Source organism: Centroberyx gerrardi, chromosome 11 (assembly GCF_048128805.1).
Source record: "Centroberyx gerrardi isolate f3 chromosome 11, fCenGer3.hap1.cur.20231027, whole genome shotgun sequence".
Classification (NCBI taxonomy): Eukaryota; Metazoa; Chordata; class Actinopteri; order Beryciformes; family Berycidae; genus Centroberyx; species Centroberyx gerrardi.
This window is the reverse complement of record NC_136007.1, coordinates 31,004,436-31,030,495: the sequence shown is the minus strand read 5'-3', so window position 1 is coordinate 31,030,495 and position 26,060 is coordinate 31,004,436. Positions and strand designations below refer to the sequence as shown.

At 40.0% G+C, this 26,060-nt stretch overlaps 1 protein-coding gene across 1 annotated transcript in view; it reads right to left on the bottom strand.

The window, feature by feature from the left end:
* dyrk1aa (dual-specificity tyrosine-(Y)-phosphorylation regulated kinase 1A, a) overlaps nt 1–23,143 on the bottom strand; it is a 32,001-nt gene extending 8,858 nt beyond the window's left edge. Inside the window, exons 1-4 of the mRNA XM_071926950.2 lie at nt 22,816–23,143; nt 17,835–17,954; nt 9,213–9,401; nt 2,469–2,616 (exon numbers count right to left, since the gene is read on the bottom strand). Of these exons, the coding sequence (XP_071783051.1) occupies nt 2,469–2,616; nt 9,213–9,401; nt 17,835–17,936 (439 nt within the window). The 5' untranslated portion in view covers nt 17,937–17,954; nt 22,816–23,143. The remainder of the gene's footprint in view (nt 1–2,468; nt 2,617–9,212; nt 9,402–17,834; nt 17,955–22,815) is intronic.
* Nucleotides 23,144–26,060: the final 2,917 nt, after the last annotated feature.

Below are 26,060 nucleotides of genomic sequence, written 5' to 3'. Positions count from 1 at the left end.
CAAATTCAAATGGGAACAAATTCTTCATTACGACTGGGACTATTTTCGGTGCTACGGAACTGCTTTCCTGAGATGGAAAACGTGTTTACGGTCGGCTTATTAAGTTGTTTGAGGAAAAAGTCGGCTTGCCCGGTGCATCGTGATGATGAAATATGCTGCCAGAGCAACAGCATGGCTCTTTGACGTGTTTTTAATCATTTTTTTAATACAATGGAGTTCTATGGCTACTGAGATATGGCTTTATTGGGCATCGGCTACATGGACGAGACTTGTTAGCAAAACAAATTCATTGCTGATTTTGTTATTTTCATAGGATTTGTTGATTTGTAAGAAATGTATTAAAAAACACCAGCTGTATCCTTTAACCATTGATTAAAGGGTCAATACGTAAGATTTTTGCTGTTCCATAGCATAGCACATGTCTGCAGGGGGTTGATAGGGTTATTGATCAATACCAATGACTCGGTGATTACTTGGCCATGTGCTTGGCCCATGGGTACTCAGCCTGCACTCTGTTTTGGAACAAAGGCTGCGGTCGAATAGTCTTTTTTGCTTAGGAAGGTTCCTAACTGAGTGAAATGACCCGGAAGTACCTAAGTGGCAGCCATGATAAGAGCTGTTCGAATTCTCTACATGCTAAGGAAAGGTGCTTCAATGCTTCCTTACTTAGCTCCTTTAGCATAGGATACACTGGACCATCCTTTACGAAAGGAAAGGAGATAATGCCGTCCCACAATTCTTTGCGGCAGCAACGACGCACCATTCGGCCGTTCACGAAAACAAACGATCATGACCGACAAGGGACGCAGACCAAGCAAGTTACCGTTGCTTATTAAGCATGTTCCATCTTATGCCATAACTTGCTAATATGCTTATATGTTTTGAACTGTCACCAATATGTTAAACCCATAGAGGCGAACTATGAACGTTACGCTGCTGTTGTAAAATGATCAAAGTGAAGTTAACGTTGTAGCGTAACCTATGCTCAGTTTGTATTAGTTATTTCTTCATTCTGAGCGTTGTTGTATTGCCGGCCTTTAGGAATATCATTAATTAATTTTACTTCAGTCACAGATGCTGAAACCCTTGCCTTAATAGAGGCCTGTATCAGCCATAACAACTTCAAAGCACAATCAAGTCAACATTTCAAGGTGTTTACTGAGTTGTGTGGTGGTTCTTAAGCTATTATATGCATAGGCTTATAATCAGATCATAATCAGCATATTAACCATAACACAGAAGTCTGTCTTTCAAGAAAAAGGGATATGAGACGTTTTTAGCCAGATGATGTTTTTAATTCAACATGTTTGAAACTTAAGAATGATGATATGTACAGTAGTAGATTTGTAGGCCTAACAAGTTATGCCTATCTTGCATGAATTTAACAATAATTTTCATACAATCATACTAATTGGGATTCATGTCGATAAATATGAGCGGACAGGAGGGTGAGCGTGAGCAACCATTCTCAATGTGACAACCATTTCGTTTCACTTTTGTGACTGGTAGCCTATATTCCTTTTTTATTTCAATTCCAACCTTGGTGATGAAGCAATATTTTTCACCGGGTTGTCCACGTTTATATAGCCTGCATGAAACAACACGGTAAGAACGCACGGGGCGAAGTATCTAAGATGCGCTTTTAGTAGTCCATCTCCGGAACATTGTAGTTTCACCACGGCAGACCCACGTCATTAACATCCGCCGTCGCATAATTACGTAGCCTAGTGTAAGTGCAGTCGGATTCTCTTAGCACCGCGGTTGTCTTTTCCTAAGTCCTTATGAATTCTCCTTCACATCTTTCCTTGACCTCATGACGTTTTCCAACGAGGTCAAGGAAAAGTGGTTAGGAATAGGAGTTAGGACGTATTTTTTTGACTATTCGACCGCAGCCAAAAACTCCCCACTTATCTGAATTTCAAGACAGTCCCACTCCTCCCCCCTCCCCCCACCTACTTACATTTTCAACCACTAAACAATGGGGGGTTAGCAAGCAACACATTGTAGCATCATGATATTTTACCTCTTCAGTAGACGTTTTTTGGTTGGATCTCTGCTCTGATTAGCTAGATTACTCCTCTCTATTGTGAAAATGGGATTTTATTGTGTAAGTCAATTACAGTCCACCATAGCTAAAGGGGACAGGAGAGGTCGGAGGGACTGTGCTAGACTTTTGTAGGAGGAGATAGGAATTATTATTATTATGGAATTACTGATTGATTGATTGATTGATTGATTGATTGATTGATTGTTACATACGCAGCTAGATCTAATTGCATCATATAAACGGCAATTTAATTAATCACATTATAATTTGTTTTCTAATCACTGAATTACTCTACAATTATTACAGAGAAAAACAAATCAAATGTACTGTATGGTCTGTAGATATGCCCAGCCTCAACACAATTTTGTACCTCTATATTGAACGCATTATCATGGGAAAAGTTGGTAAAAGCACACCTCACCTATGTAGTACTTCATGTCCATGTCATGCTTGTTCATGAGCTCCAGGAGTCGGACTTCAATCTGGGCTTGATTATAAAAGGCCTTCTTGTTCTTGATGATCTTAATTGCCACCCACTCCTGTTCAACTCGGTCATACGCTTTTACAACCTGGGGAGAAACGGAGGCCAAACACAGATTATCGTATACAATGTGGCAGGCAACTGCTGAAAGGTTTTTTTTTGTGTACTCCGCCCATTACTAGCAGGCTTCTCAAATTAGAGCTGCATTAAGCAAGATTTAGCCATGTAATCAGCCTAAATCAGGAAGTGAGGCCGCAGTAAAGAAGTGTGTCCTATCCATGCTAACTGAGACCCTGTAGATTCACCCTAATTTTATATTTGCCTAAATTAAATTCTGGTCTCGATCACTGGTGGTAAATCTTACCCAGACAGGAAATGACTAATCGAAACTGAAGAGTGAAATCCAAAAGTGTCTCCTAAAAAGCAGCGAGTGGGCGCTCTGTCCAGAGAAAGCTGGACTCACCAGCTGTAGAAGATCTTTTGCTTCTCTCGTCCCTCTGGTATGCTTTGGTATAAAGTGATCACACAGTGTCCGGGGCTGTGCGCAGTTTTGAGATGTCACCCTACAGGATTTCTGGGTATTGAAGTTCAAATTTTTCATCTTTAAACACTTTGTATTATGTTCAGTTATTCAAGAAAGTCATGCAATATATAGTGGGCAAGAGAGATAGAGCAAGATAGCATTAGACTCACACAGGAGACAGTCCACTGTATACTAAATAGAGCAAGAATATAATCCCATTGTACAGTATGCAATATAGAGCAATAGCTTTCAAATGACCATCAAATACCACCCATCCCAAACCCGACCCATGCCACCATCGCCCACCACCTGTCCACCATCCCAAGGAAGGACAGGGGGGATAAGGGAGAGAGGGGAAAAATAAAGTAAAGGGGGCAGGGGGTGGACTCCCTCTGCAAACGTTCGGGATTCGCTTAGGCACTTCCTCCTCATTTCACTCCTCTACCCTATCAAAGGGAGCTTGCAGGGGAGAAAGAGACCAGGGGCCGTATTCACAAAACATTTTATCTTACCACTAGGAGGACTCCCAAATAGCACTAAAAGTTCCTAGCTAAGAGTTTCCTCTTAAAACCTATTCACGAAGCTGCTGAGACCAACTTTTACTAAGGAATGGGGAGAATTCTTAAGCTAAGAGAAAGGGCGGGGTTGACCTCGTTGCTATGGATGATGTCGTGTTTCATGAAACAGTGATTGGCTGATAGGGGATGGGTCTCTGTCAGTGAATTCATCATAGAAATACTGTAGGAGGTATCATGTTGCCATATTCAAATAAAGATTTTAAAATAAAAATGTAGGCTAAGTGTCACTGATTTAACATGAAACAAAGAATAATATACTGACTAGTCAAGTATATGTGCAGCTAATTGTCAGCCTCTTACATATCTGGCAGCTCGTTAAACAATTAGCGGATATTCATATAAGCAGCCTTTTAATTATCAGACGAGAATAACCATGGCTGATAGTAAGACGTGTGACGCTACATTGTGCAAACGAAAACGAAAACCAAACTGGATGCAAGAACAGGAAGGACATTATTAAAGGAAAATTTGGAGTTGGGATAACTTCAAAAACCAAAAAAGAAGCGTGGGAAAATATATGCTTGCAAATGAATGCGGCTTTCCCACTTCTGTCCAGAACCACCGATGAGTGTGAAAAGCGCTGGTATTCTTTGCAGTCTCAGGCAAGGGCAGAGATTGCAGAATTCAAGCGACAAACAACTGCCACAGGTAATAGGACATTAGGCCAATTCTTTTCAACTACGCTAGACCACAATGTTTTATTCTCTATCATTCAATGTATTTAGCCTATACAAAAATGAGCATAAATGTATTTATACATAAATGAACCTCGCTATACACGTCATCGCAGATTATATTAACATGTAATCTATAATTCAAAATATTTATTGCATTTATTAGGAGGAGGCTCAGCACCCAAGGCTCTATCGCCTATTGCCTCAGTGGTGTTTCTGTTTGTTGGTGAAGTGACTGCATCCCAGCTCTACTATGATCATAATACCCTCGCGATTAAGGGGATACCTTTTTAAAAGCTCAGTATCATTAAATGTTTCTAAAATGTTGACCCGATTACGAGGCGGATTGCCGGCAGCAGCCATTTTAGGATTGTTTGTGATTTGGTCTTAGTGACTTAGGAGTCCTCTTGACTACCCCTAACTTTTCACAGATTTAGGAGCTGGTTTTAGCGCTAAAACACTTTGTGAAATACTCTTAGACCAAAAATTTAGGAGTCCTAAAATTAGGACTGACACGCCCACTATTTTTAGGAGTTTCTCCTAAATCAGCAAGTTGGGAGCTACTTTTAGCCTTAAGATGTTTTGTGAATACGGCCCCAGGATTTTTGTAAGTAGTTGTTTAGAGCTTCTGAGAGTAACTAATTTTCTCTAGATTCAAAAAGTCCATGATGTCTTTAATCCATCTGGAGAAAGATGGTGGAGATTGATGTTTCCATGAGTGGGGAATAAGATGCCTAGCAGGCAAGAGGGCACAGATGGGGTCAACAGTGATATCTGAGAATGTTTTGGAAATATTTGACCAGAAAGTGTAAAAGTAGATTGACTCTTAACATCAGGGGTCAATATTAGGATAAAATCTAGAGTCTATCATTAGTGACATGGACCCAGAGGACCACTTTAAGCTGAATCGGGCCATGTACATAAGGAGGTGTGTATTAACTCAAGAACTGCCTCCCACTGATCAATTGACATTAATGTTCCTAAATCATTATGCCAAAGCATTTTATTTTCTGACATAGGTAAAGGTGAGATGTTGTTAATGGTTTCATAGAGGAGCAACACAACACCTTTATGACCTGGGTTCAAGGACAGAATATAATAAGTGCTGTATTTGGGAGATGTATCTGGAAAAGAGACAAAATTCTTCCGAACACAGTGTCTGATTTAGAGATATCTAAATCAGACACTGCGTCTGATTATGGCAAGTCATAGACTTAGGATAATTGGGTAAATGATGCAAACGTTCTGATCTTATACTTTTATCAAACCATATGTTGAAAGTTGGGTCTGTAAGAAAAGATAATTTTCTTTAATCGGGAAGTAGATAAAGGAGTTGCACAACCCAAAGTGTCTCCTGAAATGGGACCAAATCCTAATTGTATTGGAAGCTACTGGGTTGGAACTAATTTTACTATCCAAGGAGGGCAGCGGGTCACACATTGTTGAAGCCAAATAGTAGTGGCTGGAGTTACTGTGGCCAGGCTGGCAACCCTCTCCAAAGCACCTCTGAACCCAAGAAATAATTTTCAGTATATTACAACCCTAATAATAACAGCCCAAATAAAAGAGGTAGTAGTTTCCTCAAGTAGGTTGAAGAAGGACTTTTTAATTTAAATGGGTATGTTTTGGAAGAGATAGGGATAGGGAGATAGAGATAAGGAATTTAGGGCGGACAATAATTTTTGATAAGGTTGACCATTCCTACTAAGGATAATGGAAGATTAGACCACCAGGCCAGGTCTTGCTTACATTTTTCAACTGATGTGTGAAAATCAAGATGCCATTGGGTGTAGATGTGCGTGAATAGCTCTGTGCAAGGCTCTGTCTGCCTAAATTAGAATACTTTAAATAATGTTCTAATGTGGTCAATACTCATAGCGTGCTTAGTTATGCTTATGGTATAAAAGTTAACAGTTATTTCTCTTAGAAAGGAACAAAACCTCATGCCTTACTGAGCCACACCTAGTAGCCTACTCCCTGCCAGTGCGCCATGCCAAATCAAGCTAAGCGAAATTGAACTACTGTGCCACGCAAAAACCAAACAAAACTGAACTGCTGCCTAAAAGCCCGAGGATTGCATGCAACCATGTCAGATGACCAAAAGGTAAATTTCCAAACTCTGTGGCTCGTTGTAAACACAGTCAACAATGATCTGATTCAAAATCTATCCAGTATTGAAGAAAAGCTCAACCGGTTTGACACTAGCATTACAAATCTGAATCAGCAACAGAGATGCAACAGAGTGAGTGCAAATGAGGACAATCTCAGTCACTTCAGAAGGAGGTTGATCCTTTAAAATCTAGCAATGTACCCTGTTGATTGTTGATATTGTTGATATTGTGGAGGAAGCTACGGGGACGTACACGGTCGCATCTGTTGGACGACTGCTGACTCATGCTGTGGGCCAGAAACATTTCCCTGAGCTGCGGAGAGAGCCCCGCATCCACGAACGGCAAGATTCCTTATCACAGGCAGGGAGACCGATTATTAGGACATTTCTGAGCTACCAACAGAAGATGAGAGTGATGCAGCGGGCCAGAGACATGAGAGATTTGAGCTACAATGGCAGGAATGCTTTCCACTATCAAGACTTAAGTGCAGTTGTTCAGGAGAAACACAAGGCTTTTGTCCCTGTCAAGAAGCACCTCTGTGCAATAGTAAAAGTGTCAGGGCAACTGTCAGGGCAACCTTGTAACAGCAACTTTTTTTTTTTAATTTCTCTTACAAAGTTGCTTTAATCACTACCGATTTTTGCACACAGCATATTTTAACTGCCTACATTGTCTGTGTATCACAGAATTTTTAATGTTTGGCCATGAAACATAAAATAAGTTGATGGCAAAGATGCACAAATGGGAAGGGAGGCATATTTCCTAAATGCTTAATGCTTGACCATCCAAACTTCACATAGGCCTACTTTTTTTCAAGAGGCCCCAAAGTGCGTCAGACCAGAGTAGTCACACAGTCTAAACTTTAGACTCTAAACCATTCTTGACTTACCATGATCAGTTTACTTGGCAAGCTAACTAACCAACCAGCCAGCCACAATAAAGTCAGTGTTGAACAGGATGCGTAACTGGACCAATTTTTGTTGAGGGAGTCTCTCACTACTGGCGAGGTAACCCACTAGGTAACAGGCAATTTTAAATGACAAAAGAAGAGGACTGAGCAAGCTGATTGCTAGAGAACCTAGGGATGCACCGATCTGATATCCAGTATCGGAACAGGAGCCGATCCAGGTGAATTTTGATGTATCAGCATCGCCTACAGCTTGTTGGATCAACCACCGATCCATTTATAAATGTACATATTTAACCCCACCCCATATCAACTCAGACACTGCCCTCTCGCAATTGTACAACAAGGCATTGTTGTGCATTGTGCTAAGGCTAAGGCTAAGGCTAAGGCTAAGGCTAAAGAATGCTGGCAAAGCCAGCATTCTTCGCAAAGATCTCTCTAAGGCAGGATTCCATGAATAAAGAGGGTGCCACCCTCAACCCAATCATGCAGGTCAGTAATACAAAAATTGTGCCTCCTACACCTGATCTCAGCGTCTTCAGCCCTTAGTTTGAGAAGTTTGTTTTCTTTGGCAAGAGTGGCACAGGTGGTTTTTAGAGTGGAGACTCTGGACTGCATGTCATTTAGTGAGTTTTCCAATTGCTGGATGGTTTGATCGTGCTTATTGATGGTTGCTTGATCTGCTGAGAGTTGAGATAATCCATTTTTCCATTGCACCCAGCAGAATCTGGATGTCGGCTAGAGATGCAGGGGAGTTTGCACTGCCCGAGGCACATGTGCAGCCCTGTGCCCATTGCTAGCTAACTCATCCTCACATTCACTTTCATTGTCCTGATCCACATTAGTCTTGCAATGGTTTTTATTGGATTTTCCCGTGTTTAGTTTGGTGTCCAACACATGTGTCCAATGGGTCTACAGTATTTCTCAAAGATTCGATAATGGATAAAATAAAAACGTTTCACAGAGTTCTTCCGATTTGTGATTCAAACAACCATTACTCAAACCTAGACCTCAAATTTTTAAAACAGTTACCTCTCGCTGCCATTTGGAGCTTTGGAGCCCAGTGCAGCTTTAAAAAAAGTGCTCACTTGTACCAGCATATACATAGACAAGAACACAACCATTAACATTTTAAGATATGTTAAGATATAATTCCACACCAGTGTTTCCCCGTATAATTTTTCAGAGGGTGTCCCTGTCATTCCTGCATAGTTGTTGCCCTACTTATATAGGGCAGGGAAACGCTGGATTTAATATCAGTGTTGCCACCTTACATTAAAAATGTGCACACATTCAGTCAAAACAGGCTTACAAAAATGCTTACTCTTTGCTAATGAAAGTTCTTTCCCTTTTGGGTAACCTGATTAGCAAAACAACTTTATTAGCTAACAAATTAATACTGAAGGTATTAATTACGACAGAAGGTAAATGCCAGACTATACCAAGCTAGACCAAACTTTTAGTACTGCCAAAGCTATTTAAAAAATAGGAAGGACCTTATAATCTTAACCATTTGCAAACTAGATGGAAGATTAGGATGTCCTACCTGAAATATGACATTAATTTAATTTTACAACCAAATGTGTGATGGAAAATTATATCTACCCTGTCTTTTTTGTTTATATTTATTTTAGGAAACTCAAGACAGGCATTTATTTCACCTCACTGGCACACACAACAATGCATTTTGTGAACCCACAGGCATGCTTATAATGCCCAGAAACGTATATATTCACCATCATCTAATGATCTTAATGTAAATTTCAATGGATGAATGCACACACAATTCTGTGCAAGTTTGAGAACATCTATTTAGAACATAAAAAATTTAAGCGAAAAAAGCTAAAACACATAATGACAACAATGTTCACATGACCATGAGTTAACCAACCTGCCCAAAAGAGCCTTTTCCAATTAAGGAGTCAATCTCATAGCGGTCCATCCATTTCTCCCCGTTCTTCACTATGTAGTCATAGTTGTCGTCATCGTAACCATCGTTGTAGAGTTTCCTGTCCTTCTTGTGACTGGAGTCTTCGTCCTGGCCCTGCTGGTGCCTCCGCTTCTTTTTTGCATAGTATACCTGGGGATCAAAGGTTTTCATTTTTTACCAACACATTTAAAGGGGTTAAAGGCAATGTGATGGGTGATGGGAGGCTGTAGGCAATTCAAACAAGCCTAATGATATAGTGTACAAGGGGCTCTATGGCTCTGCGTATTCTTGGACATGCTTACTGGTAGATTGAATTTGATACCAGTACCAAAGCATACATTTTTTTCAATACCTATGTTGAATAAAATCTTATTATGTAAGATCAAATTTTTTGACGATTACATAATTTTTGCTGTTAATTTTCCCAACTAAAAGAAGTAACATTTTCAACCCTATTTCCGTGGCAAAGTTGTGTTTTCGTCAGCTGCGCACAGGTTTTTTTCTCACCTGTGCCCATTTGGTATTTTGGTTACTTGGCGCGAACTTGACTGCGGTGGGAGTGAGGTGAGGTGCAGGTCAATGGCAAATGGCACATGGTGCAGTCGTGTTCTGTGTGCTATTTTCGAGGCTTTACCAAGCGATGTGTGCAAGAACAGATCCTATTCAAAAGCTTACCCGCCCTTTTTGTGGATGGTATGATGGCCATTTTTACATGTTTTTTTAAAGATTATATTTTTTGTACATTTTGCCTTTATTAAATAGATGAGATGATGGGAGAGAGAGGGGATGACATGTGACAAAGGTCCTGGGTCGGATGCGAACCCTGGACATTGTGTTTACATGGTATGCGCCTTGGACCACTGAGCCACCAGGACACCCCGGCCAAAACTTTGATATAAATCCTTAAAGCAGGAAAAAATAAGATACAACATTTTTCATTCATTTTAACTATATACACATGTGGCAGTGGTTGAATGATTGTCATCCAACATAGAACTGGCATTTAAGTGGTTGAGTGTTATTTTATTGTGGCAACATCTTTGGTGCTAGGCAGTCATTGCTGTGGTGTTTTGCACTGAACTTCCCAGATATCACCTCGCAACAGTGTCACCACATGTCACTGGACTGACAACACTTGCCACACCCCCAAACAAACAAGCAAGGGCTGTTCTACTGAGACTGGCCAAGTAATTACAAATAACGCAATGCTAGAATTTAACAACCATGTCTACAAAGACGGTAATATGTACATTATGTAAATATTTTAAACGTGTTATAAAACAACGTGATAAGTGTTCAGTTACATTATTTTTGCATATCTATTACAGTCCATAGTTGCAAGCAAATACTCAACCGATATTCAACCAATAACATATCTACAAAAGATAGCAACTTCTTACTGTAATGTTAGCACTAGACCTATGATAGCCAAAACCTACCAGTCAAAAAAAACAACATAAGCCATATCTGCATCACTCCTCAGTCCCTTCTCATCTTGGAGTTCTTTTCATCTTGGAAAGGCAATGTATACTCGATTTTTGTCTCAAAGACAGTCCCTTTCCTTTTTAGCATACTTGCCCTCCTCTGAGCAACCAATTTGTTTCTTGATCCTTGGAATTTCTGTTTTTTCCCAGTTTGAATTTTCCCAGGAAAGACCTACCTGATATGCCTTTTGTCACAAGCAGACTTGACTATTGCAATGGTCTCTAATCTGGACTCCCCAAGAAAACTATAGGGTAACTACAGCTAATACAGAATGCTGCTGCACAAATTTTAACCAGGACCAAGAAAAATGAGCACATTACACCTGTTGTGTGTGCCATATCAACCAACAATCAGCCTCAGATCATCAGACAGTGGTCTCCTTGTTGTTCCCCATGTGCACTCTAAAGCAGGAGAAGCTGCATTTAGTTTTTATGTTCCCAACAGATGCAATGCCCTGCCAAGTGAGTGTTGGGGCACCAAGTTAGACTTAAAACTGTTCTTTTTACTGCTATTATTATTTATTGCTTATAATTAGGTCTTTTGACTTAATACACTAATGTTGGGTTTTTAGAGTAAATGTCTGCTGCCGTTTTACTTGAACCTACAGTATATGCACTTTAAATTGTCTGTCTTCTGTATGTGTGCATGTGTATGTATGAATGTGTGTGTATCTGTATGTTTCTATATAAATGATGACATGTACGTTCTTATTTTATTTTATTATATACTGTATGTATGCACATTGTGTTGCTTGTTGTATGAAATGTGCTATACAAATAAAGTTGACTACAGCAAGTGTAAAAACTTTCTTGAACTGGGTATAAATTGAATCACTATTGTGTTATATCAACCAGAGATGGATTATCTGTATGAAAATGTCACAATTACTTGGGCTATACCTGAGTGCTATAAAACCTCCTCATTGTGTGGTTAAAATAATTTTGTACAAATCAAGTCTATGCTTTATTGAGCAGCATCTAATAAATAAAAAGTAAACATTGCATTATTAGAATGCAAATATTTGCAAATGATTTAGATGACATCACATGATGTCATCTAAATCATTTGGTTCTTCATTTGCATGGACTGCTGCCATATGGTGATGTATGGTGATATACACTCAGTATCCCCTTTATTAGGCAGAGTCTCCTTCATTAAGCTAAATTCCAGGCCGCCAAAACAGAAAAGTAAGAATTTGGGGGAGAAAAAGTCCATTTAGAATTGATTTCAGTGAGACACCATGTTCAGTCTTTGGTTGCTATTCGCCATCCTGACCACTAGAGGTGTGCGTTGGTAGCGCTGTTTTTGCAGTCGCTAAGAGGAAGAAGTTATGTCAAACCTGTCTGTCTGCAGAGTGAGCCCTGAGCTGCAGTGAGAGAAGCTGGACTTGAAGCTGGACTTGTTGCGGAGAGGAACGTTCATATAAGGGTACACAAGGTATTTCCCCACGAGTATTACATGTAAGTGACTAGTCTAAATCTGAAAACCACAGACCATGCATTGAAGGGAAGTGACCTGTGGCACTGACTTCTTGTGTTATGAAGACCCTGGAAAGGCTTGTTATGGGCTACCTTGGTCCTTTGGTTACGGCAGCAATGGACCCCTGCAGTTTGCATATCAAGCCTAGGCCTGTGACGGTATTGAAATTGTCTTACCGCGGTGAAAAAGTAGCGCCCCCCTGCGGTTTGGCGGTTTACCGCCAACCCCAGACACTGCAACATTTTATATTATTTATCAATATTATATTTTGTATAATAAGTAGGCTATTGATGTATTATGAATATTATATTTTTTTATTTTCCCGTGAACTGATAAAGACTGAGAACAAGAGTTAATAGAAGTAGTTTGAGGTACAGAGAGGAGCAAGCTCACATGAGTCATGACGCTCACGAGACGAAGGGGAAGGATGCCGACTAGAGCGCCTCGTATAGCCTAGGACTCGTAGTTATGAATAAGTAATGAGCAAGAAAATCGTAGGCTACTGTAGTATTTGTTATAGCCTCTCTGATGTAGGTCTTTACTCTAAATAAATGCCTACATGTATGTCCATTCCATGTCTGTCCCTAAAGCACCGCTTGCGCAGCTGTTCAAGAACAATATTGGACCTTTACACCGGCTGGCATTGAGATTTAAAATTTAAATTTCTCAAACACTGGAAATGCTACGCTCTCATCCTTCCGTGAGTTTTTCCAAATATTTGGGCTTTAAAGGCCTGCGTTTTCAGAATTCTAAAAAATGAGGATTGTAAATACATTTTTGCAATTTTTGCAACACCCGCAACTTGCGCGAGTACAACGGGCTACAGTGCGCTGATAGACAGATGTGAAAATCTCTCCCTCTCCTCCTTTTTTCTATCAAGCAAGTCAGCGCCATCAAAACATGTAAAGTAATTTCACACATATGATTACTGACATACCTTTAGAACAACAGTGCGATGAGGTGCACAGAGACATGAAGCGTGTGATAGTCTGTCCGTGGATGTACTGAAAGCATTCATTGCGCAGTAGCATTGCACTTCTGTATTTCCATGGAATATCCAAACATGAATATCGACAGCTAGTCGACATAAACAGACTTTTTTCAGTCTGTTTAGAGAAATCCCATGAGAGTGTTGACTGTCGGCCGGAGGAATAGAGGAGAGCAGAGAGACAAGTGCATACGTAATCATGTTCCCAAAAGGATTTAATGGACAATACGGTAATGCGGTAACCGTCACAACCCTAATCAAGCCCATACTGGAGTTGAGGATGCGGTACTCTACCTGTTGAATAGGGCCTACTCTCAAATGGACACAACTGGCAGCACTGTGAGGATTACCTTTTTTTACTTCTCCAGTGCATTCAATACCATTCAACCTATGCTACTGGGGGAGAAGCTGCAATCAATGCAGGTGAAGGCATCCATTGTGGACTGGATTATGCACTTACTGATGCGCTGCAGTTTGTACGACTGCAGAACTGCAGGTTTGATACGATCTCCAGCAGCGCTGGAGCCCCCCAGGGTACTGTCCTAGCCCCCTTTTTATTCACCATCTACACATCAGACTTTAGATACAACTCTGGCACTTGTCATATGCAGAAATTCACTGATGACACTGCAATAGTGGGGTGTATTAGGGGAGGGCAAGGTGAGGAATACAGAAGTGTGATAGGGGACTTTGTTGAGTGGTGCAAACACAACCGTCTGCTGCTCAACATTGGTAAAACAAAGGAGATTGTTGTGGATTTTAGAAGATCTAAGAGCCCACCATCCCCTGTCACTATTGAGGAAGAGGCTGTGGAGATCGTGAGCACCTACAAATACCTAGACATACACCTGGACAACAGGCTGGAGTGGTCAACTAACACAGGAGCTGTGCACAAGAAGGGACAGAGTTGTCGGTACCTCTTGAGAAGGCTTAGATCCTTTAGTGCTAGCAGGCCCCTACAGTCTGTGGTAGCAGGTTCTCTGTTCTATGCGGCAACATGCTGGGGGAATAGTATCGGTATGGCTGATACCAAAAAACAGACTAATTAGAAAGGCCAGCTCTGTCCTGGGTATCAGTCTGGACTCTGTTGAGGCAGTGGTGGAACAAAGCACATTGTGTATGATACAATCAATATTAGGCAATGTTTCCTATCCACTAAATGTCACTGTGACTAAAAAGGAAAGCACTTTTAGTAACAGGCTGATTCAGGTGCGCTGCTCCAGTAAGCACCACGCCAAGTCGTTCCTACCTGCTGCCATTAAACTTTTTAATGAGTCACGCATTCGCACACACACACACACACACTTGTGTACCATATGTAACACACACACAGACACTTGTGACATGTAACAATTTGCACATACACTGTCCAACAAGCTGCTTTGCACATATAGGCTACATTTGCACATATATGTTGTACAGACATAGTTTATTCTTGCATTGGTTATTATTCTGTTTTATTTAAATTTTTTATTCTCCTAATTATGTGCCTGATTGGTGCTTTGTTTTGTCTGTGTGTGGTGTCTTAAGTGTCTGCTGCTGCAACAATTTGAATTTCCCTCTGGGATTAATAAAGTTCCTTCCTACCTATCTATCTATCTATCTATCTATCTATCTATCTATCCACCTATCCACCTATCTTACTTAAGTGCCTTTGGCGATGTACCTGTAATATGTTATATAATCAAATAAAGGCTATGCTTCCATTTTCCCCGTTGTTATATTTTGGAAAAAAAAAAAAAACGCAGACACTGAATTCTGAATGTTTCTATTCCAAAAGTTTTTCACCATGATGTTTTATTTCCTTTGTACATTTGGTTATTAGATTGCTGTAGATGCACAGCAATCTAACGCAATCTGTAATCATCTGTAACGCTGCGCCGCCTATTGGCATCTTCGCTCAGCTGGCGAAGGGGTTCAAGAGTTCAGCCTTTTCAAATTTCTTGACTGTGATTACCTATATTCAAGGCCTCAAAAGTCCTGGGATATTGCTAAATTCTCTACTCACTCTTGAGCCAAAAACAATTACTTCTGTTTTATCATCGTTGAGCATCAGAAAATTATTTGACATCCAGACCTTAATGTTGGACAGGCAACTAATGAGTGCACTGATGGAGGAGAGCTTGTTGGGATTTAACAGCCAGGTAGATCTGTGTATCATCCGCATAACTATGAAAGAATACATTGTGCATGTTAATGACTTATCCCAGAGGCAGCATATATAAAGAGGACAGGACCCAAAATAGAGCACTGTGGGACCTGCATATAATGGGGGCAGGGCTAGAAACAGAGTCACTGATAGACACTACAAAGACCCTATTGGTAACACAAGCCTTGAACTAGTCTAAAACGGTCACCTTAAAGGAATTGTTCACCCAAAAATGAAAATTCAGTCATTATCTATTCACCCCCATGCCAGCTGAAACTCAGGTGAAGTTTGTTAGTCCATACAACAGTCCCTGAGTTCCACAGCGGAACGGCGTAGAAGCCTTCTCCAAAACAACTGAAGTTGCTGAGGACCTGACTTGACCTGACTTCACAGTTCAAAAAATAACAGAAAATAACCATAAAATGGCTCCATGCAGCTTGTCCAGCATAATCCAAGTCTCCGGAAGCCAACAGATCCCAAAGTGACTTGAAAAAAACGACATTTATACCATTATTTAGCTGAGCTAACCAGATTTTAATTTTTCATAGAGGGTATGGTTGTTTAGGAAAGCAGTCAACAGAGTAAACTATTTTCTCTAAAACTTCCGGTGCACCATAGGAAGAGACACAACTAGATTATTTAGGATTCTTTAGGTTCCTGCCAGCTATGTTCTATAAAAAGGCTATAAAAAAAAGGTCTAGAACTTACTATTACAGGTATACCAGAAACACAGAGATTATCAGAGCTATCTTGGATCAGACTAACCAAACTTCAGGCAGCAGGGGGAGAGTAAAGGTCATATTTAAGGATAACAGATGAGAGACAGACCTATTTGGGTGAATTTTATCTTGCCTAAACACTTGGGGTCTGTCTAGAAAAGTGGTGAAACTGTCCACATAAGGGATTCCCAGACCATGACAGTAGCTTTCTGATGCGGCTGAATTTTATTTCTCCAAAGCTGGGGGAAGGTAGAGCACCAAAGATTATGCAACATTTGGTTGAGTCCAGTAGAGTGTTAATAAGGGCCTGAAATCGTCCTTGGGCTTTTCCGATTGTTGCAACTTGAGGTCATTCAAGCCCACATGTATAAATGACAGTGTAGGTAAAGGGATAATCTGACAGCTCAGGGGCAATAAAGGAATCAGTGTCAGAAACCGGGTACCAGCGCCCAGTGGCGCAAAGCAGTTAGCGAGGTTCAGGGAAGGAGGAAGAGAGGCATCAGGGTGATCACTTGCTCTTTAAAAATCAGGTAATGTCAGGGGAAGCAAGCATAAAGTCCAGTAAATTCATTTAAACCAATAAAACGATCAAGAAATCCAAGAGAAAAACGTGGCAAACAAACAGCGAACAGCACAGCAGCGACCTGGAAGTCTGATGTGCAGAGTGTGCAGATATATCCAGAAAAGACGCAGCCAAGGTCTGGAAAGTGTCCAGTTCGGTCACGTTACGTCGGCATCTCTGCTGTTTGCAGATGATGTTGTCCTTCTGGCTTCATCAGATCATGATCAGGATGAGAATTAGCACCTCCCAGTCTGGCTCTCTTTTCCATACGTCATTGTTTTTACCTCATCATGAAAACATTGCGGGGAGACAAGACCCACACACATTATCACAATAAGCCAAAGTAAGTCTATAAACAGTCGTTTTCACCAGGAGACACATTTTGTAACTACCCAATGCGTCAGTGTCAGTCCCTATGGGAGGCATAGCACTCACTGGGTCTGACTTGTCAGGCTAATCTCTCCACAATATTAAAAATGTCAAACCACTTCAGGAATTGTGCTTGTGACAATTAATAGATGTCAGACGTCTTGGCGTGCCTGCCCACAGGATATGGTAAATGTTTAATTGCGGTTGAAGTTGAGTACCAGCGGTGTTTCCAGGGGGCTCTGTTTACATCTAGCAACTCCATTGGTTGAATCCTTTTGATGACTGAAGGCGGGATATCTGGTAAAGCATGCTACATATTGATTTGGACAGCCGACGTCAGATTTCAATATGGTAAAAATATAGGCTAGTAGTACAATCTGACTTGTGACCATACCGAACTTACTAAAGATACAACCTAGCTTAAAGAGTAACTAAACCCTAAAGCCAAATCTTTGGTGAAGCCTGTCACCACCTATTGTACTCTACAGAGAGTGACATCACCTGGCACCAAAGATCAGCCAATAGCAGATGGCCCGTTCAGTACCCTACTTTTCACCATTAGGTGTCAGGCTTCACCAAAGATTTGGGTTTTGTTTAGTTACATTTTAATAAAGTGCCTTATTTCAGAACTTTAGGCAGGTAAGCTGCGTCTGTTTAACCTGAACACTCATGTAAAACAGCCAAAGTTTCAGTTCAGCTGTGTATAGGAGGAGAAATAAGTTATTCAATTACTATGTTTTTATAGAGCAACATGTCTAATGTGTACTTGATGACGCGATACTAATGAAAGATACACCAGTTCAGTGCTTTGCCAAGTAGGGTTTTGTCATACCTCGTTGATGTGTTTGTAGGTTTTGATCAGGTCAACTGAGAGTTTCCTCAAGGGAGCAGAGGACGGGTCACGAAAGCACTGCGGCATACGCCTCTGTAACATGACAACATCAGGGGTCACCTTAAAAACACAATGGACACACAAACACAGACACAAAATATTACCACATCAGAAAAAATCAATTCACTTAACAGAGTCAACTCAAGTTATTTATTGCAAATGTGTCTCTCTTTTAAGAAAGCGTTATTCCCTTATTCTGTGTAAATCTCAAAATCCACTTTTTTAAACTCAATATATTTGATCATCACATTGCCTCCATACTTTTTTTTTGCATTGTGCTTAAAGCCCCCACGTGCAGAATATTAACCTCAATATATCATTCTCAAATTAATTTTGATAGCATAGTATAATGGCTGTAGAAAAATGAGACCATCGCAGTGAAAACTGGTTAAATTCTGTGTTGCTTTCTATGTGTTTACTGTGTGTGTCCTGGGGTACGACTTGGAGCAAAATGTGCAGGACTGACTTACGGCACAAAGACTCAACCCAAACAGGAAGAGGACTACCTCCTTGTTTCTAGCATGGAAGTATTATATTATAGGTGAACAAATACACAGTCAAACACAGATGCTGTCCAGTCCCACAATGCCTTGCTAGGTTTGCAGCATCAGCTGTTGCTCTAGTCGAAGTTACTGCAGTCCTGGAATAATCAGCATAACCACATCATTAACCCAGAGTATTGTCAAGAAGAATAGATCCACTCTACTATACAGTAGGTTAGCTGTCTTTAAGTATATATAGTAGCCTGTTAGCCAAAATGTTTTGTTAGTTGCCCAAACTCCACATCTGTAAGGCAAAGCTGCGTTGCTAGATCAATCTAGCTGCAACTAAAACATTCGACAGCAAAAATATCTTTTGAGCGAGTGCCATGTCGTTAGCACTGGGCAAACTTCAATTCTGAACCTGATATGCAAAAAACTGCTCAATCTAGGTATAACTATAAGGAGTCTCTTTGTGACAGCTGTCATAAAATACTCCCACTAAGGCACTTGAAGAGTCACCAAAGTCAACAAGTTTCAAATTCTACTGGCAGTAACTTAAGTTATTGCTGTTAATTGGGATTTTACCAAGAACTTAGACGTTTACATGCTTTTTCCAGAATTGTATTAAATACTAAATGTTTGATCACTTTTGGTGAGTAGGTCACAGAGAGGTTTTCACTGTGGATATTGTCATCACACCATTCTTTATCAATTTCATGATAAGTGTTACATTAAGACAAATAAAAGAAGATATTGGGTTAATGTACTTACCCCTTACCATGGGATGGATGAGAGTTTGAAATTAAAAGTGACAATAGTAATCTCACCATTCCAAAAATATGTGGTCATGGTTCAATACATTTTTGGTACAGAGGAGGAAAAATGTCATTGCCAATCTAGGTTTTTGGTTAATTAATGAAAATAATGTGATACTTTATTTCCTTTTTCTGTTTTCACTGTTCAAATTCTGTCCCTGCCCGCAGCAATGGGGGCAAGCAAAACCTCTTGCTGATTCCTGTTGCCTGTGTGCAATAACGACTATAAATTAAAAGGCCTACAGGTGGCACTAAACAAAAATAAATTGAACATAAGACAGAATAATAAGGAAATCAGCTATAATCTGCAATAATGTTCGCTGTGATAAAACCTTGCAAAAACAACAGGCATTAGCAGTCATCTAGTGGTTATAATCATAAAGGAAGATTGTTTTTATGTGGAAATCAAATCAGTGGTAACTACAATGTAGTTTGTAAGAATTTTTTATCACATTAGGATACCCACATATCACATTATCACATTATATCACAGGTCAGCACAGCTGCTTTTCGTGAGATTTCTGGAGTATGCAAGGAAAAAGGTTTTTCCAAGAAGGCACTACTGTCGACTATACAATTCTCTAAATAGGTATGATGTTATGGCTCAAATTTTTGATACATTTCTAATTGGCAGGACATATTACAGGGCATTTTTGTATATTAGCACCCATTGGTAACTTGTCAAGTCGGCTCGCTTGATAAACTTCACAAACTAGCCGAGTTGACAAGCAGCTGAGACATGGATGAGGAAAAACTAATGAATGATGAATGATGAAATGAAATGCCCTGTAACACACGACTGCAAATTAGAAATGTATAAAAATAAAGAGAATAGAGAGATTATATACCAGGTTGTTTATTTTTGTCACAATGAAATATATTACCCATTGCGGAGGCGTATGGATGAGAAAAACGAATTAATGAAATCCTGAAATGCCCTGTAACATATGACTGCAAATTAGAAATGTATAAAAAATAAAGGGAATAGAGAGACTATATACAAGGTTATTTTTATGTCAAGGTGTCTTGGTGTTGACGCTTCAAATCTCTTGCCTGCAGTGCACCATAGAAGCGTCGAACGAGGTGTGTCAAATGACGGGCGACAAAAGTCGCGTCCATTGCATTTGGGCCTTTAAGTTTAAATTCATCACCTCCTGTGTAGAGACGTTTTCCCAACAGTGTCCATAACCGACACCAGAATTTAATTTGGGCAAATAGGGTGAATCTACAGCATCTAAATTACTGGGGTTGGGACGCTTGTCTCTGTTGGAACCACACTTCCTGATTTAGACTTATAAAACGGATGGATTTTTACATCAAGATCAGAACTAGTGCAGCTTTCAACACCAACGACCCAAGGGCATCATGATAACTTTCTAACAGACTTGAATGGAGTTTTCAGCAGCTCTACTCATTTGAAATGCAGGAATACACCTCTCCCGTTGTGAGAAGAACAAATCTTTTGATGCAACCACCCATTCATTTAACAGCTTACTTGTTTACATGTATTCCCAGAGCTTTCTGGAGTTTGAGATGATGCAATTTGTGAATTAGCAGGCTTTGCTGCTGGATGCATGCAGCCAGCAGGTGGTCCAAAGTAAGTATTGTCTGCATTCCCAAAGTGTCCCTAAACTTTACCATGTTAGCTTAGCTAACCATTCACCTGAATCTCATGTCGGTTGAAAACCAAGAGGAAAGAACAAACTCAAAAACTCGGAAAAATCGTGTTTTGGCAAGGAACCACGATGCTTCACTTTGCAAGGTCAGATCAACCAAATGGAACATTTCAGTCATCTCCACACCTCAGACACTGCTGTACATGAATGCCAAATGTCAGTGAGGAGGTAAGTTTACTTATCTAGATAGTGAGATTTATTAAGTCGGTAGGTTATGATTCAGAATTGTTTCCTCGCAAATTGCTGACGTAAGTATCTTATTTCTTTCTCGGAATATTACAAAAAAAACAACAACACATGAACAATGGCCTTAATACGCCATTGTACAAAACAGAGGAGCAGTTGAACTACAATTTTACATTCTTCTAATGCAATGAACTTTTTGTAGGTAGCTCTACTATCTACAGCAGTGGTCTTCCATGCTGGTCCTCAGGAAACGGAACCCTGCTGGTTTCCAATCTAGACGTCTAATCAGGGACTGTTTTACACATGGGACACCAGGTGAATGCAATTAACTACCTGAAAGGATAGAAAACCAGCAGTACTCTTGGTCCCAATAATCAATAACCAATAATAAAGGATTGAAGACCACTGATCTTCAGTAGTAATTAGCAACGATTCGGGTGAGTTATATTTCTTTTTTTTTATTATTATTATTTGGTAAATGGATATTTTCTCAGTAATGGTATCTAGTTGTCAGGTCCCTCCCATCAAAGGAGTGGCATCAGATGAGATACCACAGGCTTTCAATCAATAGCATTACTCTATGCTTACTCTCTCTGATTACTCGAAATCAGAACCGCTACGTTAGCTAACGTAAGCTGTAAATGTTAGGCAGATGGCTAATATGCAGTCAGACTGCTTAGCTGAGGAGGATCTGTTCTTCAAACCAAGACGAGCCGTATTAAAAACATAAGGGGTAACGTTAGCTAGCTAGGTGTTTAACCTAGATTACCACCCGATGAATATGAATAAATATGGCCTTAAATGAAAACGTTGCTGCTGCTGCTGCTGCTGCTGCGTTTGGGGCAGCCAGCTAACTTTAGCTTAGCTTTTGGCTCTGGTGACCAGAGGCTGGCTAACTACAGACTGAAGTTAATATAAAGCCTAGCAGTCAAGTCACCTCAGCTTCGTCAAGCTAGCGACTAAAAGACACAGTGTGGTCGGAAGTTGAGAGATATTCGCCTTCAAAATAAAAGCACATTGACCGTGCTGTCTTATTTTGTGATTGAGTCTTGGCGTATTTACATATTGCATTTAGTCTATATAGGTATGAATACATGCTGTGGAAGGGAAGGGGAGTTGTAGTATCATTTTCAACCAATTCCTCCTCAAATGTATTTTTTATTTTCATGTTGCAACATACGTTCGCGAATATGGGTATTATTTTGGAAACTGTTACCGGACGTCCAACTTTGTTGTTCTAGATCACTTGACACTGGTAGTTACCTTACAGCTGATGTTATCCGAGTTAACGTCAGCATTACGTTGATTTACAGTATAATGTTTAGATTTCACGTTGAGGATGAACGAGCATATCTAACGTTAATTACAGTTTAAGATACTCCTGAAAATTCGAATGACACAATGTAGCCCTATGTTTTGAAATAAGGTTAGCTTAGGGTAACCCATATAGCCAGCGTTAGCTAACGTTGATTTAACATTATCTTCCCTAACTTGTATAACGTTCGATTATGAGTATTGTCTATTTAGCCTGTCAGATTGCTGACAAACGTGAACTTTAGTTCACTCCGTTGAAGTTGTCATCCACATCGCACCGTTAGCTAGCGTTTAACTTCACTAGCTACCTTTACTGCTAATCATAACATGCATCTTAGAACGAATGTTAGCTATCGTCACTGGTAGCTAACGCGTTCTCTTGTGTGGTCAGGTTGGCTAACGTTTCCTAGCTATCTTCATGAAGCTTTGCATTGTTGGCTGAACTTACCTTTGCCTTCCCGAGGGCCTGTCATTTGATCTATTCAATTAAAATGTTCGCATTTATCCACTCCAGTGCCTCTCGGCAATTTAGAAAATCCAGTGAATTCTCCTCCATAGGGCCGCTGTGATTTCCCAAACAGCTAAAGCTAACGTTATCTAGCTAGCAACAACAGCCGTCAGTTCAACAGCGCCTCTCCTACAGCACATCCACCGGTCTGAGGATATCAGATGGCTGATAATTCCATTTCAGTGACGGAGATAACGTTTCCAAGACATGAAAATGTTTAAATTTCAAATCGGGAAGCCGTTGATGAATTAATTTCATTTTGAATTTTCTCAAAATGGCGCGCCTTCTAAACATACGCACCAAACCGAGCGACAGATAGAAAGTCAGTCTGCTAACTTACAGCTCTGACTGCACTGGTGAAATATTATTACTGTTTGATTTGTTCTGTCTGGTAGAACAGTTCATACATCTTTTGGCATTTGATATGAAAGAACAGTTCATTGTTGCATGTAGAAATGGAATCACTGTCATGTTATTTATTTTCCTTTTAGAAATAAGCATTGACTATGTGACATAATTTGATATCAAATCCCAATAAAGAAGTCAAGCCTTTTCAGACTGGGCTTGAGTGAAAACACCAGAGGGCAGACAGCTTGTGCTCCTGCTGGTTGCATTATTGCTGAAAAAAATCTCAATTTGACGATGATAATAATATGATACTTTATTGTGCCCTGAGGCAGAATTTCTTATTTCTCTTGCCCTCCACCACAGGGAGGTCAGAGGTCAGGATCAGCTACAAAATGGCACCCTTGGAAGAGAGGGGCACTTAACACCAGGTCTCTCTTGAAAAAGAGATTGCATCTCAATGACACAACCTGGCAAAATAAAGGTTAAATAAATAAAACACCTGTGCACTATCAAATGCCATCAGTGTGTTAACACTTTCTACAAATCACGTCAGATTTTATGGAACAATATCTACTAATTTAAAGGAATAAAGTTGTATAATTGTGAGAATTGACCTTAAAAAAATTGTGTGCTGTTACACAACTATTAGTTTTTGTTATCTTCAGGTGAAAACTGAAATCGGAGCTCTATCCCAAGCCCTTCATCTTCTGTTTTTATGGCGATTGGCAAACGGCTTGCTTGTCTACTATACTATTATTTCATTTACAAGAAGTTAACACAATTAGAGAATGTAGAAAAATGACTATTTTGATCATAGTTTCACTGTTATCTCTCTACCTACGATGCAGATAGTCATGGAATTCTGGACAAAATCATATCTAACAATGAAAAAAGACAGATTGTTCCAGAGAATGGCTAGCTAAACTCTGAAAAAGGTAGTAGCTAAGCAAATTCGAGTAAACACGACAGAAGGATTGAGAGATAAATGATCACAAACATCGAACAGAAGATCCGTTTGAAGAATAGCCACCAAACTGTTTACAAACAATTGTGCATCTTTGATATCCTGGCTGTGTCTTTTTGTGGAGCATATTCCTCTGGAACCTGGACCTGGTCGCCATTCCACTGGTTCATCTAACCGTCGTCATCATCATCCTCACCATCATTGGAGCCTGCTGGATGGATGTTCCTTGCCAAATGGGGGTGGTAGGGACTTGAGTGCACTCAAGACAAACCACACTGATCCATTTCTGCTCTCCTTTGGTCCATCTGACTCTGATTTAATCATTTTAATGTATTTTATTTTTTTCTTGAGATCTGTTTTATTTAGGGGTCGGCCAGAGTAACCAAAATAACAATTTGAATTGTATGAGATTTAAAGCTTCGAGGTGCTGGAAAAAGTTTGATTACTCACCTTGAAAGTGCTGGATTTCATTCTTAAAAAGCTGTACAGACCCTGTAATTCAATCCATCTAGTCCCACACACGTTGCGTAAATTACACGAAAATCGCTATAGAGCATCCTTAGACATGCACAAATAAAATTCTTGTCCGCAGCGCATCAAAATGTCTGGCTGTAAATGGTACTGTACACAGCCACTGTAAACTGCCGCTTACTCAATGTCCAATCTTCATGTAAAAATATTTGTTTAAATTCTCAAAAACTCAATTAAAAAAAATTCTTTGAATTATGCCCTTATAATGATAATAATAATAATAATAATAATAACAATAATAATGCTTATGCTTAATCAGGCGTTGTGCTGTGATATTGCGGCATATGTTTTCAAAGATATTTTAAGGTTGTAATGATGGAAGACAGTAATGTAGTTATATAGTTTATGACCACGAAATGAAATCATTTCCAAAAGTTGCAACAGAAATATCCTAAGGGTAAAACAAGGTTGTGGTAGCCGTTCCAAAGTAAACTAAAAGGGGAGTTGACTAAGGATGGATAACAAAAAGATTTATTGACGTGCATAATAATGATCCATTAACGACCAAGTTTGAAAATCCTGCATTAAACGTAGACTGTGACAGGGACGATTATGTGAAACCCCATTGATTTTCCCCATAGAGAAATCGCTACAGAACCGGAAGTCACATATTTGGGCATGGCAGTTTTTTACTTCTTTTTAATTGAAAAGATTGCTGGTATTAGATTTAGGATCACTGCTCATGTTTCTTTTGCCGATGGGCATTGGCGATTTTAGACTCTTTTTAGGGGTGCTCAAGCACACCTAAATTTCATCTCAGTACCCCTAAAAAATAATAATAATTAAGCCCGACGGAGACACCTGTCCCAGGGTCCACGGCGCAGTCCGTGTTTGACGAGCTCTCGCGAGTTCAGTTTTTAAGCTACAGCGGAGCGTAACATAGCTCCAAAGTCGGCGAAGTTTTTGACAAAGGTAAATGGGCATGACTATTTTCAAACAGGTCCCTTGACCTCTCACATCAAGATATCTGAATGAAATTGGGCTCATTAGAACCGCAAGAGTCTTAGCTTTACAGCCATGTCTGACATATGTCAGCTACATAGGGTATATGAGCTCCAGGGTACTAAAGACACAGAGTTCTGCATGCAGTGAAAAGATGTTATTCTCGCCTTTTTTTTCCTTCCCTATTTCTGCACACTGTGGTACCTAAACAGTCATGGAATTGTAGATTGGGTATGGCTACAAAGCTGAGACTCTTGTGAATCCAAAGAGCCCAATTGCATTCATGTGTGATGAAATATGGCCTCATAGTAACCATTTCAATGTGATGACAGCATTTTTTTAAACTTGACCTTACTGTATAAAATGACCTGTTGTGAGCTCTAGGATAATCACAGCCTCA